The sequence below is a fragment of the Drosophila rhopaloa genome, unplaced genomic scaffold (assembly GCF_018152115.1).
Source record: "Drosophila rhopaloa isolate 14029-0021.01 unplaced genomic scaffold, ASM1815211v1 contig_155, whole genome shotgun sequence".
Lineage (NCBI taxonomy): Eukaryota > Metazoa > Arthropoda > Insecta > Diptera > Drosophilidae > Drosophila > Drosophila rhopaloa.
Genome location: NW_025335034.1, coordinates 7651219 through 7666999, shown reverse-complemented (window position 1 = coordinate 7666999; position 15781 = coordinate 7651219). Strand labels below are relative to the sequence as shown.

The 15781-nt window shown below is 39.3% G+C and overlaps 1 protein-coding gene across 1 annotated transcript; it reads right to left on the bottom strand.

The window, feature by feature from the left end:
• Positions 1-6683: 6683 nt before the first annotated feature.
• On the bottom strand, positions 6684-14142 carry LOC108043614 (ionotropic receptor 75a). The gene is made up of 5 exons (XM_017122395.2): positions 13616-14142; positions 12818-12998; positions 12627-12757; positions 7690-7860; positions 6684-7629 (listed from the first exon to the last, which is right to left on the bottom strand). Exons 1-5 carry the CDS (start codon positions 14140-14142, stop codon positions 6684-6686), a joined length of 1956 nt encoding a protein of 651 aa, XP_016977884.1.
• Between the last annotated feature and the right edge of the window lie 1639 nt (positions 14143-15781).

The following is a 15781-nucleotide window of genomic DNA, read 5'->3' as shown; positions in this document are numbered from 1 at the left end:
TTTCCTAAACTTTTTGGGGCCAAAGTTGAGCCAAGTTATGCGGTAATTAATTTCCACACTGTTTAGCGGGTCAATATTGCACTTTGGTAACCACTCATTAAGTTGGGACAAGTGTTAGTGGATAGTTTGCACTTTTTATCAAGAAGTTTAAATTATCATAAGCTGAATTTTCGTTTGAATAACCGCCAAATGTATACTGACTTTATATATGGACAGCCAATAAATCAAATTGAACTATTTCCGTCATTGGCAAACCATTATTTTTCTAGTGCATAACTATTTGAGCTATTATGATGCTAAACTTGTATAAGCATGCCTCTAAAAAGTGGAAATGGATATATATTTTAAAGAGTTTTTAAGAAGCCCTAATGTAGAATATCCGGATGAAAGGGTCTAAATAAATCATTTTTGGATTTCTCGTGGATAACTGTATTCTTGATATAGGTTCTTTTTCAGTGGTGTCCACGTTTATCCCGATGCAACTCCCACTCTGCCCGTTTAGCTATAGCACCATGTGGGAACCGAAAGCCTGTCCATCGACAGGCTCCGCGGAAACATCGCACTCGAGCGGCTTTCATGCCATGGCCAAAGGGCCATTGAGGCCCTGCCACTGCCACTGTCCATGTGTTCGTCGAGGGTCCTGGTGGTGCGACGCTCCTTCCTGTTTATGGTTGACCGACACTTGTCATACTCCGCGGCATGTTAAAATGGATGGCATGGCTACACTCCGGACAGGCGGGCAATTGCATTTTTAAGGAGAGCGAGCCAGACGATACATAAATTCAAATGCAAAGTGTCATGTCCCACATATAGATCATCATGTCCAGCCTGCATGTGGGTTCAAGATACCACTGCTGGCTTTTCAAGGCTCCAGCCCCTAAAAGAGTCATTCTGTGGTTTGGCAATTAAGTCAATGCTAACGATGCCGACCCAGACGCCCACACAGACAGCGAGACAGATTCAGATACAGATATAAACAGTCGCACAGGCCACATTCGTTTTGGTGTGGAAAAATACGTCGGCAGCAATAATTAATTAGATACACAATAAATTACTCATATGCCAGTGGCAGCCCACAAGAGAAATGAGTAAAAACGAGTCTAATTTTTCCCAAAGGCTGGAAATAATGGAACGCATGGGAGCCAGAGGACTACACTCATACCAAAATTAACCCTAAAAACAAGAAATTCGCCTTATTTTTGACTTCAAAGGCATCGCACCTTAAATTATAGGGTAAATTTTTCTAAAATTAAGGGCGTTCTTTTCTAAAATCTAAGGCAAAAAGCCCTAAAAACAAGAAAAACTTTTCTAAAAAATAGAAAAATATTTCTTAAATTAAGGTATTTTTTCTAAAAATTAGAAAAAATGTGTCTAGATTCATCATGATGTAATTTTTCATTCAGGATTTATGTATGTGTATATTATATGTACATATATGATTTAAGCACTTCGCTGCTTTTCATTCAGAAAAGTCACCAATTTTGTATTAGTATTGCACTAATGAATTGCCAATATCGATTTCAACTGTAATTCTGTGGTGAAGAGAGAGAGAAATTAGTACAATTATGATTTATTTCAGTTCTTACAAGTAAAATCCGATAAGTATCTTATCCGAAAAAACTTTTAATTTTATTCGTCCGTCGGTGGGATTCGAACCCAGGTCTCAGGCGCGTGAGTTCAAAGACATTGAATGGAGCCACGGTCGCGCGCGAAGAGCGCATTGCAAACCAAAGACTACATATATGATGGGGCGTTTGCGAAGAATATTAGTTTAAAAAAGTTTTTAGAACTCGTTAAGTCGCAACTGTGAAAGTCGAAATATTTAAAATAAATTTTCTAAGATGATATTTCATATGACAAAAAATATTTTAATTACTTTTCCATAAAGGGTAAAACATTAAGTCGTTCTAAGCATTACTTCTCATCTGTGTTTATAACACAAGTAAAAAAAAGAAAAAAAGAAAGATGTCGGCAGCTGAAATTGAACTTGCGGTGCTTAGATTTCTGGTCAGACGTTCTAACCCCTAGGCTACTCGGACAGGGTTAGAACAATTTTCTGGTCATTTTAGAAAATGTTTCCTATGTTATAGAAAATATTTCTATATTTTGGGATTAATTTTTATGTTTTAGAAAATATTTCTATATTTAAGAAAATATTTCTATATTTAAGAAAATATTTCTATATTTAAGAAAATATTTCTATATTTAAGAAAATATTTCTATATTTAAGAAAGCGTTTCTATTTTTTAGGGTTATCGTATTTTTATGGTTAATTTGAGAAAATTTTTCTATTTTTTAGGGTAAATAATTTTTTAGGGCAGAATTTCTAATTTGAAGAAAAAAATTTATAAAAATAAGTACAATTTTTACTAAAATATAGAAATTCTTTCTTGGATTTAGGGTGAGTTCAGTTTATGGCGACAATTTCTACATTTGAGAAACACTTTCTTGATTTAAGAAAAGTTTTCTTGTTTTGAGAAAAAAATTTCTTGAAAATAGAAATCTTTTCTTGGATTTAGAAAAAATAAAGTTTTAGGGCGAATTTCTAAAATTTAGGGTTAATTTTGCTATGAGTGTAGGAAACAATTTATATAGAAATTATCCCAGGTTATTCGTTCCACATACTTAGGAAGCAACTGCCGAGAAAACAAATTTGCTTTTCATTTTCTAAGAGGTGTACTAAAAATTGTAGAGGAACGCAATATTTCCTTTTTGTCAAAAGATTATATAAGTTAGCTATAAATTTAACTATACGAAATAGTGCACCAAATATATCATCTGAAACATCCGAAACGCGTTTTAACTGTTTGTAATTAAACTTTTTTAATATACATTGTACATTTTTAGAAACTTAAGTTAATGAAATAAATGTTCTTTAAAATTTAAAAACATTTTTTGAATCGAAATAACATATAAAGTTTGTAACACCCAACAAGTCATTTTTAATAATTTTGGCTTATGTTTAAATCTATTAAATTATACACGGAACTAGTTTTTGTTACGTCCGGCTTATCGAATCGCTGCCAGACAGCTATCTGTCCAAAAAGTTAAGGACAAGATAAGCTTGTCGTAAAAGCAAATCGGTTTTCTCGACGTCTGTAACTTATTTGAACGAGAAAGCATTTCAGAGTGCTGTTAAGCACATAATTGAAGCTCAATCAAAGAGTTGCATTGATTGGGTCTTTTTGGTCTGGTTTCTGAAATCAGCTGTCACTTCATCAGGCAGAAAAAGTCTTAACAGGGATTTTAGGCCTTGCTAATGTTAGCTCTCACATATTCGCTCGAGAAAACCTAATTTTCTTAGCAGCGACTTCTTCTGTTTGAGAAATATTGACAAAGAGACGAAATATTGGACCTTAGTCTTTTAAATTTAGACCGTTAATTAAGGTTAGTTAAGGCCTATGGCTTAATAATTATGAATAATTTTAAAAAAGGTTTAGCAAAAAACAAATTTTATCAATTAACTTCAACGAAAATATATTTTCTGTTTATTGCCTTTTACTTTAAGTTGTTAGATATATAATTGGAATTCAGGAAATACCTAAGGGGTACCCAAAATTAAAATTTAACCTAAGCATCGACAACTGAAATAATTTTGTAGGTTATTTTTGTACTAAGAAAATAACATTTGAGTGTTGTTTGGAATTTTAAGCAATAAAGCGGAAGGTGTATTATACATATATTTGGCTGTCTTTCCTAAGACATCGATGCTCCTTATGAGACGGACGCACGCACACATTTACGTCAAATTATGCAAATTTACAACATGATTAAGCTCGTTTAGCTGGACTCCCGTCAACGTCTATATATGTGGTAGCATACACCAATGTCGTCAACGCTGGGTCTACTCTCGTGTTTGTTTTGCAATTCAAATGAATTTGCTGAGGTTGGGCTTGGAACGGAGCCTAAAACTGGAGATAAAGCTGCGACTGATACAGAGGCAGTGCTGGCGAGATTTTCATTGTTGGAATATGTTAACCGGATAAAATAGGTATTCAATTTTCAAATACTGTAATACACTTTTTATAAACTAATTTAAGCCAAAAATCTTGTTATTTACTAAGCTTAGTTTGCTTGTTCATTTTTTCCATTTTTTTTTAAATATATATAACATATATGTGTGGCTAATTATATAAAATAATAAATTTTTAACTTCTGAACTTAAAACAATAAAAGATATAACATGAAATAAGATTTTGCCCTGCTGTTTTAAGGATCTTTACAAAATATTATTTTTGGGAGACTGGCACTGACAGCACTGACTGGGCAAAACCTCTCTAACTCTCCTGAAATTTCGGGATGTTTGTTTCAACGTTTAGTTGCGAGTTGCTGGGTGGGAAACCTCCTCCTATTTTCTCTATATATAAATTCGTACAAATTGTTCAATGGCCGTTCGCTCTGTTCCTTTGGCCAAAGTATCAATTGTTTGGCATTGGTCTTTATTTATGCATTGTTTTTGGCATTGTTGTCGGCATTGTTGGTCTGGCCTATCCGATGTCTGCGTGGTGGTCTGTGTGTTTTATTGCTTATGGTTATAGTGGGGATATGGCCGACCGTGCTCTGAATGAATTTATATTGTTTTTGAAGTGTTTAAATGTTTGTCCGTGTTTGCCACAGGGCGCTAGCACACTGGGCGTATGCGTAATGCGAATTTATGCAGGCTTAATGTTATGGCAAGTGCCCTAGAATGGAAATTTCGTCGCCTCAGCGACTAGAGATTGAAACTTATGCAAATAGGGCTTTAATCAAGATTCGACTTGAGTGTTAATTAAATAAGACAAAGTCAACTTTAATTTGCAGATAATAGACTCGAGGAAAGTATTAAATATAAGTTTATTTGCGATCTTTCGGCCTTCCGATACTTGTTGTTTACCCAGAAGCCCTCTCAGGTCTTAATTATTTTTTCCATTTACGCTTGCTTGGCTCAATCTTGGCCTTGGCTATAAGCCGTAACCAAAAGCTGACTAAAGAGCCGCAACAACTTTTGCAAATCAATATTAATTGCTCAGACTCACTCAACCATAAATTCATTTAAAAAACCAAAGCTGCAGGGTTGCTGGAAAAGCGTGCAGAAAGAAAACAACAATCTGTTATATTTTCACTATTTATGCTGGGGGCTTCCACCGCTCCTTTGCCGATTTACTTCTTTCCACTCTTTTGACCGATTGTCGAGTGGAGAAAAACTTTTGCAACTTTTACGCTGCATTTGTGTGGCATCCTTTTTGTCGTCCCTGCAGTCGGACTAATACCTCTGCGCCCCGCTCTTCTCTGGCATCATGTGCTTATTATAAAATAATTAAGTCCTTTAGGAAATTGTAGTTTTTGTTGCCTTTGCTTCGGTTTCTGTTGTCGTATTTCCCCGACTCATGCAATCTGCGACCGTTTTCTTTTCGTTCTCCGTTCTTTTCTGAGCTGTGGCCTTGCTTTTTCACTTACTTGTGTGCCTATTCAATAAATTGAGGAAAATGCAGAACAAATTTTTCATACTTTACCTAAAGAAAAGGTAAAATAAAAATTACAGTGATTCTAACTGAATGCATTCATGAATTTATTTAGAAGTGTATGTGAGAATTTTAAGTTTCTTTAATATAGACACAATCTTTTATTAAAATACAGGTTATTTTCAGAACCTTGTCAGTATATCCTGTCCTACATAACTGTTTGAAAATAGACAAGAATTAGATTTCCCTCGAACAGGTTTAAATTCGAATTTAATTGCGGTAATTAGCTCTGCTTAAAACAGCTTTCCCAGTTGACACTTCTTATAAATAACAGATTAAGGCCAGTTGGATTATCAACTTTTCCCCACTCGTACGGACTTGCAGTCCTGCCGTCCCATTGCACAATCTCATTCTAAGCTGTCATATAAATGTGATTATACCGACCCACCCGACTCTCCGTCGTACCGCCCTTTTTCCGCAGTCGGACATTATGACAACTTAATTGAAGGTTATGCGTGACCTCAGTCCCTGCCAGGACATGCGTGGCCAGCAACACAAAGCTTAGTGCAGGACACTGATCACGCATCCAATTGCATCAAATGTGATTACACAATTATGTTGCGGTTTAGTACAACAGTTGGCTAGCCATTTAATAAGAAGGTATGGATCGGAAAATGAAGTGACTTAAATTTCCTTCCTATCCGATTCAGAGAGTTTAAAAGGGATATTATAATTGGCTTCCTAAAACTCACCTGTAAGGCTATCGATTAAGGCAAATTTTAAACTACACTCTTTAATAATTTAATAGAAAAATCGTAACCCTTCAGATCTTATGATTGGACTTGGGAAATTCTCGCTCGCTAAATGAATTGTCCTCTGCGAAACTAACCGTTTCCCGCCCCTTAAAAGCTTGTCAGTTAATAGAAAACAAGTGACACCGCCTCCAGCCAGCTTCATAATTAAGTCTAAATGAACAGCACGCCCGATGCAGGAAGCCCATTCCGACCCCAACCAAGGAACTGACCAAAACGGGCGGAATGGTGGAGGGTCAGAGTACATGCAAGTGTTTGCAGTTTAATGGAATTTTTAATTTCTGCCCGCGTCGGAGCTCCAGCTCTGGGAATAGCTGACATTATTACAAATTTTTTACTATTATTAAAAATGCAGAAAACATTAAAAGCGACACAAATTTGTAGCCGAAAGTCGTGCCGGGGCAGCTGAAGCTGAAGAGGGGCAATATGATTACTTAAGTGGACATGGCGCCCAACCCAACCGAAGGTCCGGAAGCCAGTGCAGAAAGAGTTCCAGCAAGAAGACCATTGCACTGGCCAACATGGCGAGTACCAGGGCAAAAAGCGCCGGAGCGAAGTGCTCCAGATCCACTTCTGCTTGCGAGGTTTTAAACAGGCTGCAATCTGGCCGGGGCACCAGCCACTTCTTGTTGTTGTATTGCATTAGGCCACTAGCTCGAAGGCGGAGCAGGGCGTGGGCCAAGTGCTCCCTCCAGGGAGAGCCCTTGGACATTACGGATCCCGCTTCGTACAGTGGGTTGAACATTATCTCCTGGAGGTCGCAGAACTCACCCTCATCCATGTGAAGCTCCAAAAGCAGCCTGTACAACCGATCGATGGCCGAGTGGAATGCAAAGCGACCTTGGATGATCCTTTCAGCTCCCTGCTGCAGGGTTAGAATGTTGTGCTCCCCAGGTTTGCATATTTTCCTTGCATACACATCCCTAACCAGCTGGTTACTGGTGTTGGTAAAAAGGGCAAAGTTGTAGGATATGTTTTCCATCCCGATCACCAGATTGCTTTCATATAGTGCCTGCAGACTTACAATACTCCTCGAACTTTCGGACAGTAGGGAGCCGACTATAAATGCGCCGTAAAACTGCATCAACACAAAACTGAATATGCAACTAAGGCTGATCAGTAGTCGAGTGGAAAATAGTTGGAAGGTCTCAGTGGCAGGGCCCTGTTGCAGATAGGTTTCCAGTATAGTAAACCAAACGAACGACAGACGGTTCTCCACGTGGGATAGCACCCGCTCCAGCCTCAGGTGAACCAGTAAAAGTAGAGCACTTCCAGTGACCAAGCCCAGGACACACCACCAAACCTGGCTGCTCAACGGCTCGAAGAATATGTTCCTGATGTGACTGCGACGTGGATGACGGAAGAGAAAGTGAATGCTGCGGAGGAAGCACTGTTCTGAGATTGGTCCCAAGCCAAGTTCAGTGTGATTAACTCACTTTTGGGTGTGCAGCACCGCCGAATATTGGACGTAGGGCTGTCTGTCCAGCACAAAGCGAATGGGACACACTGCAAAGTCCGCCGCGCCACTCGTCACCTGACCCATCACTCCCGACCAGCTGCCATTCTCCAGCAACTCGCCCCACATATCCGTGAATCTGATGTCCAAGCTGCACCGGAAGAAAAAATAAGTCATTCTATCATAACGAATTTCACATATCATTGCTGTTAAAATCACTACACTAAAAAATGCTCACAAATCCAATCAAGACCTTTTAAGATGAGATGTATTGACTAAAATGTTCGAGACTAATACAATTACTTTTATGTAGTTGAACTTCTAATACCAAATTACTATGACCTTGTTTGTCAAAACCGTTAATATTTTTCTTAAAGCTTAAACATATTGGTGTTTTTCAAAAGCCAATAGTCATAATTCTTTCCTTTTGCCCTACATTTATTCTTTATCTTGTGACACAACAACAGATTTTCTGGGAAAGTAATTGTTGAAAATATTAGTATATGCACCACTGTATATCTTGTCCTTCTTTGGTTTCTTGCACGAAAGTAACGGTGCGTTCTTTTGTGTCTCTTCTTTAAGTTATTGTTCTGCCTGCGTGCAGCATTTTTTCGTTTTTTAGTCTCTAATAAATCGTCAAACCGAATAGGTTATGGGCCCAGCAAGCTAAACAATCTGCGTATAATAATCGAAGAGATTAGATGTTTAGAGATTCGGTGGTGGTTCAATAAAATGAACAAAATGAGTTCACAATACTCAATAGAAAAACTGGATAATGAAAATTATAGTTCATGGGCAGTGCAGATGAAAAGTTTGCTAATACACTCGGAACTTTGGTCAGTTGTGTGCGGTCGTGAAATTAAAAACGAAAGTGGAACTGTAGAACAACAGATAAACTTTGATGTAAAAGATGAAAAGGCCCTCGCGAGTATTTTCTTGGGTATTAAGTCATCGCAGATTAACTATGTTAAACACTGCAAATCATCAATGGAAGCTTGGAAAAAGCTGGCTAGTGTTCACATGCCTTCTGGACCGGCCCGTAGAATACAGTTATTCAAACAGTTGCTGTACATGAAGATGTCAGAGTCAGACAGTATCACAGTGCATTTGAGTAATTTTAGTGACGTGATTGAAAAACTACAAGAAATTGATCAAATAGTGCCAGATGAAATGCTTGTAATAATTCTGTTGTCAAGTCTATGTGATTTGTACGAAAATTTCGTAGTCGCTATTGAAACGCGTGATTCTTTGCCTTCCTTGAGTTCTCTGAAAATAAAATTACTGGAAGAGGGAGAACGACGAAAAGTGAGTGACAAAACGGCCGATGTAACGGAACAGAAGATGTACGCGTCGCGCGCCGAAAAGGGAAGAGACAAGTATAAGAAAGACATGAGAAATGTGGAATGCTGGAACTGCGGTCGTCATGGACATGTTTCGGCAAAGTGCAAAGAGAAACCCGTAAGATCGGAAAAAGACAGCAATAAAGAAAAGAAACGCGAAGAGAACAAAAAGTCTTACAGTGTTTTCGCTGCAGCAGCAGATCAAGTAGGACTAACGGAAAATATTTGGTGTGTGGACAGTGGGGCAACAGCCCATTTATGTGCAAACAAATCATTATTTGTTTCAATCCGTGAGCATAAAGAAAAAATAATGCTAGTTGGAGAAAATTACATTGAAGCTGAAACTATATTGGCAAGAAAACATTATCGAATTGGTTGATGTGTTGTTCGTAAGAAATCTTCAGTGTAACTTTATTTCCGTGTCAAAAGCAACGAACAAAGGGTTCGAAATATGTTTTTCGAAAAGAATTGCATGCATCAAAAATAAGAACGATGAAACGGTGTTGAAAGCAAACAAAAAGAATGACTTGTTTATTGTCGAAAATGAAAACAAAATGGCATTTGCTGCAAACGGGAAAATAAACCAAGTAATAACGTGGCATAACAGATTCGGACATTTGAATTTCCAAAGTTTAAAAACAATGATTAGAAAAAATTTAGTGTATGGTCTTGATGGTGTTACTGATAACATAAATGACTTTGTTTGCAAGACGTGTGCAAAAAGCAAGATTTGCGTAAAACAATTCCCAAAAATGTCAGAAAATCGTTCGAGTAAAGTGTTGGATCTGATTCATACGGACGTATGCGGTCCTATGAGTACCGTTTCTAAAGGAGGAGCGCGATATTTTGCTACATTTATCGACGACAAGACGCGTTACGTATCGGTGTATTTGCTAAAAACAAAAGATCAAGTTTTCGACAAATTCAAAGAATTTAAATTGTTGGCTGAGAAGCAAACTGGACAGCAGATTAAAGCCATACGGAGCGATAATGGTAGAGAGTACATCAACGGTGCGTTTGAAAATTTTTTTGTTAAGTCATGGGATTAAGAGGCAGCTTACCGTTCCCCATACTCCGCAGCAAAATGGCGTTGCTGAGCGTGCCAATAGGACGCTAGTTGAAATGGCAAGAAGTATGATGGTTCATTCCAGTGCTGGCGAATCACTATGGGGGGAAGCGATAATGACAGCGATGTACTTGAGAAACAGATCTGAAACGTCTACATTACCAGATATGACTCCGTACGAAGCATGGTTTGGGAAAAAACCCGGAGTGTCCCACCTGAAAGTTTTTGGTACAAAGGCCATAGTTCTAGACAAGACAAGGAAAAGAAAATTTTCTCAGAAAGGGATAGAGCATATCTTGGTTGGTTACTCAGAAACTGCCAAAGCATATAGGCTCTTCAATCCTGATACGCAAACTATCAAGGAAGCCCGGGATGTTGTGTTTCTTGAGCACGATGTGATTAAAAACGAGGATATTTCGTCCGTGGATTTGACTGAGAACTCAAACATATTGAATGTGCAGACAGAAGGTGAGCAAGATGAAAATAACGAAGATCCAGAAAGGGATGAACGGTCAGAGGTCAATGATGATGAAGACGAGTTACTTGAGCACGGCAACCGAGTCCAGAGAGGCCCAGGGAGGCCGAAGTTAATCCATACGGGAAAGCCAGGACGACCACGTAAGGAATACAATAAGCTAAACGCTATTGGAGTTGCCAACATCCAAGTGCCGAGCGGAGTCAAGGAGGCGCTGAGCATGGAACATGCAGAAGAATGAAAGGCAGAGATGCAGAAAGCGTATTCTCAACTACAGTCCAGCAAGACATGGAGTCTTGTTGATCTTCCTGATGGCGAAAAGACTATTGGTAGCAAATGGGTCTTTGCCATCAAGGGTGACCAGTATGGCAACGTGGAACGATTCAAGGCTCGCTCGCACAGAAACATTTTCCCCCGTGGCACGGTATTCTTCCATCCGATTGGTGATTGCACTGGCTGTCGAAAATAAAATGTTTATGCACCAAATGGACGTCTCATCTGCGTATCTCAACAGTGACCTACAAGATGTAGTATACATGCGGCAGCCTGAGGGATTCGTAGACATAGCGTATCCAAAACGTGCTGAGGTTGCACAAGCCGTTGTACGGTCTGAAGCAGAGTGCACGGGAATGGAACCAGAAATTGGATAGTACTCTTCAGCATATTGGTTTTGTCCAGTGCCCTAGTGAGCCATGCATTTACACCAAGAAAATTGGCGAAAATCTTAGCATAATTGTTGTATATGTTGATGATCTAATTATTGTTTGTTCCAGAAAAGAAGACCTTGTCAAAATTAAACTTCAAATCACACAGGAATTTGATGTAGTAGATGGCGGAGAGCTGAACCATTTCCTGGGCATGGAAATCGAACGGAATGGAGAGACGGGCAGCGTGACGATTGGTCATAAGCAGTATATCGACGGGCTGTTACGAGAATATGGCATGGAAGACTGTAAGCCGAACGCCACACCTTTGGAGGTTGGTTATCAGAGCATATGTACTGTGGATGACTGCCCAAAAGCTAACCAAAAGCAGTATCAATCACTTATTGGATCATTGCTGTACTTAGCCATGACCACAAGACCAGACATTGTACATTCCGTGGCAAAGTTGGCACAGAGGTGCAGTGACCCCCATAAGGAACATGAGGTGGCTGCTAAGAGAGTCCTTCGCTACCTAAAAGGAACTTCGGGCTTGCAGTTGCATTATGCTCGATCTGGTATTCCTGTTCACTGCTATGTCGATGCAGATTGGGCAGGAGACAGCATAGACCGCAAATCATTCAGCGGTTGGGCGTTCTTCATAGCTGGAGCAGCGTTTTCGTGGGAGTCAAAGAAGCAGAGCATCATAGCACTCAGTAGCACGGAGGCAGAGTATGTAGCGCTTTCAACATCAGCTAAGGAGGCTGCTTACGTCCAGAAAATAATATCTGAATTGGGTTTTAAGACGGCGTCAACATTGATGATCTACAGTGATAATCAGAGCGCTCAATGTTTAGCTAAGAATGCTACTTTTCATGCTAGAAGTAAACACATAGATATTAAGTATCACTTTATAAGAGATTTATATAAGAAGAAAGTCATTGATATTGAATATGTACCAACCGAAAATATGATTTCAGATGTGTTAACTAAGAATTTAAGTAAAGTTAAGCACATAAAATGTATAAGTTCGCTAGGGTTAAACTGAAAAAGAACCACATCTAATTAGTAAGAACAGCTAAAAATGAAGATAAATTGAATTAAGTACCAAGTTTTCTCTGTTATATTAGATATACCGCGGTGAGAAGGAGTGTTGAAAATATTAGTATATGCACCACTGTATATCTTGTCCTTCTTTGGTTTCTTGCACGAAAGTAACGGTACGTTCTTTTGTGTCTCTTCTTTAAGTTATTGTTCTGCCTGCGTGCAGCATTTTTTCGTTTTTTAGTCTCTAATAAATCGTCAAACCGAATAGTAATTTCTTTTAATCGCATTTTTCTGTGACTGAATGCGCAATAATTAGCGCCTATTTCGCTGAGAAATTCACAGACCCACCTGAGATTGAACATGCGCTCAACGAGTTGAAACAACTGATAGGTCTTCCGCTGCATGGGATCCAATTGCAGGAGGCGCCTATCGTCCGCCAGGTATTCCATGTCTTCGAATCCAGGAGGCTTTTCTGTCAACTAGGGGAAATGGGTGGTTGGTGAAAGTCGAGAGGTGTTAGGCAAGACCATCTCACCCACCACAGTACTGCCTATCAGAGTGACATTAAGGAAGTTTCGCCTCCGAACTACCCAGGTGTCTTTAAACTTTTCCAGGACTTGATATCCTCCAGAGACAGACCATTTTCCCTTCTTTTCGATTATCAGAGGTGTTGGAACTCGCTGACTGATTCTGTACACATCATATAGGAGCCAAAATGTGCTGCAAATGTGGTTTTTAATTAATCAGGTTTATTCTGTGAAAATAGCAAGAAGATAGCTTCGGTCTTGAGGTTTCTATAAAAATTTATAAGTCAATACATTTATTCCACCGATTTCATTTTCTTAAATTATGTAATATATCTTATATTCCTTATTTTCTTCTTTATCTTACGAAACAAATAAACTAAACTAACTAAAAAAACAATTTTCGCTACTATAAAGCCGTTTGATTTTTGTAATCTATTACTGAAACCAAACCATATTTTTATCTCAAGTTCAATGCGTATATGTTTAATACTTTAAAACCAACGAAGCTGTAATTTTAATATTCATATTCCGATTGCTTTTAATCCAGATAGCTTATAAACTAAATGACTAGTTTGCGTTAAAACGGACATTCAGACATGGCTAGAACGACTTGACTGATGGTCCTGACCAAGACTTAAGTTATAAATATTAACTTGTAAAACCTTTTGGTTGAGCTGTTACCGATAATTATTTGAACGATTTAATTAAACGTGTTAACCCAATTTGTACGCAAGGTGCATAGTACTGGAAAGGGAAGCGTGCTGTGTTGCATATATCTTCAGCTTCAAATGAGATGATGCACTGCCTCACTTATCTTGACCCCTCAGGGCTACCGTGATATCCGCATCAATGCCCATGCCGTAGCCACTCAAGTGCCGCTCAATCAGCTGCTCATCTGCCAGAGATTCACGGCTAGAGCCGAGAATAAACCATGCCAGCGAGTTGTTGAAGTATCCGGCCTCAGAGGCCACCCCGAGCACCCGGCTCCTCACAAGGACATGCTCGAAACTCAGCACCAGGACCGCCATGCGCGGAGACCCGTGGAAAACGAGATCCTCGAAGTTCGCCGACATTCCTGGCCGGTAAAATTGCACACGATAGTTGGACAACAATTTCTGGTGGCATTCAATTCTCCAGTCGCCAACACCATCGCCATCGCCATCAGCATCATATCCGCGGACGACCAGGACCTGGCTCAAGTGCTCTGAACGCAAAAAGTCCTCGAAGGCTGCCAGCTCAAGAAAATTGGTATTTATGCTTTCAATTTGCAGCACGCGTAAAAATGCTGTTAAAATTATAAGAGGCCAAGAAATAACTTTCACTTGCAACTTAATCATTTTATATGGCCACTTTAGCACCGACTTCTTTCCAGGGACTTGTGTTTGCTTTGTGCGGGGCCACTGACGTTTTTATAGGTTTCATTTTCCGCTGCATGTGCATAATTTATTCACATTAATCATATCGGTGTGTTCTGGACTCATGCAAATTGTGCGGTTGACAAGAAAATTATTGTGAAGATGCATAATACGCTGAATACTTTGAAAGGAATGTGAGAATTGTGCAAGTGCTGCACGAAATAATTAAATAAATTAAACAATTTTCCATAGAGCGTTCAAGGGGGGTGAACTTTTAAAAGTCAGCAAGCACAAGTTGTATATGTGCTTGTTACATAAATAAACAAGAGAGAACGCTATAGTCGGGTGCCCCGACTATCAGATACCCGTTACTCAGGTAAAGGGAGTGCGAGGGAGATGGAGATAGAAACTTTGATCACGCATAACTTTTTAACGAATGGTCCGATTTGAAAAATTTTTTCTACATTTCGATAGGTAATGATAAACACAATAAAACTGCATTTTTACTTTTCCGAAATATTTAAATTTTTAAAATCGTATATAAGCGATTGTGGGCGTTAAAGGGGGCGTGGCACCTTTTTGAAACAAACTTGCGCTGCGTAGGAACTCCTAGAATCTGCATGCAAAATGCCAATCTTCTAGCTTTTATAGTTTCCGAGATCTCAGCGTTCATACGGACAGACAGACAGACGGACAGACGGAGAGACGGACAGACGGACATGGCTATATCGACTCGGCTAGTGACCCTGATCAAGAATATATATACTCTATAGGGTCGGAAACGCTTCCTTCTAGCTGTTACATACTTTTGCACGAATACAATATACCCTTTTACTCTACGAGTAACGGGTATAAAAACATGGATGACTTTTTCCGTATCCTATTGCGATTTCAGCCACTTGTTTAAATAAAGTTTAAATGTGGTTTTATTAAGAGCTTAAAAGCAGATGCTTTTAGTTAAGCTGAAATATTTAACATCCCCACCAGAAAACCTTTATTCAAATTTTGGTATTTAGAATTAAATTAAAAATTATGTAGATTTCTAAATTATTTGACGTTTTATAGAGCTCAAATGCTTTTGCAGTTTTGTAAATTTAAAAGTTATATTGTGATGAAAAGTTAAAACCGTGTTCCCGCTTTAAATTGGTGGCTCGCCAATGTCCGGACTCCGTTGCCACATCGATCAAAGCTTCATCAACTCCGCAAAGCCCCCGTTTGGAGTTGCACCTAGCAGGAAGTGGGCTCCCGCCAGCATATACCAAAAATCCAATAACCCGACGCAACATTAAGCAGGACAAAGCTGGTGGCATTAGCGTGACATTATCCTACTGCAGCCAAGAAGCTACGAGAAACGACAAAAACGCGTGTTAGCATCCACGAAAACGGAGCCAAGGACCTTAGGGTGGTGTGGGTCTGGGCAAGTGTGGCGCAGAAAATGTTACGAAGCTTGAAACTTGAAGCAAATCCTGCAGCCTGCAACTTAATTTCATGGCACGCGGCATGCAACTCGCAGGCAACTTCATTCGGGCAATTTGCTTCACGACAGCGTGCCACGTGCCAAGAAAATAGAGGGGCAGATAAGATGGTCGAAATGGAGGCGAGATGGAGTCCTGCAAGGACT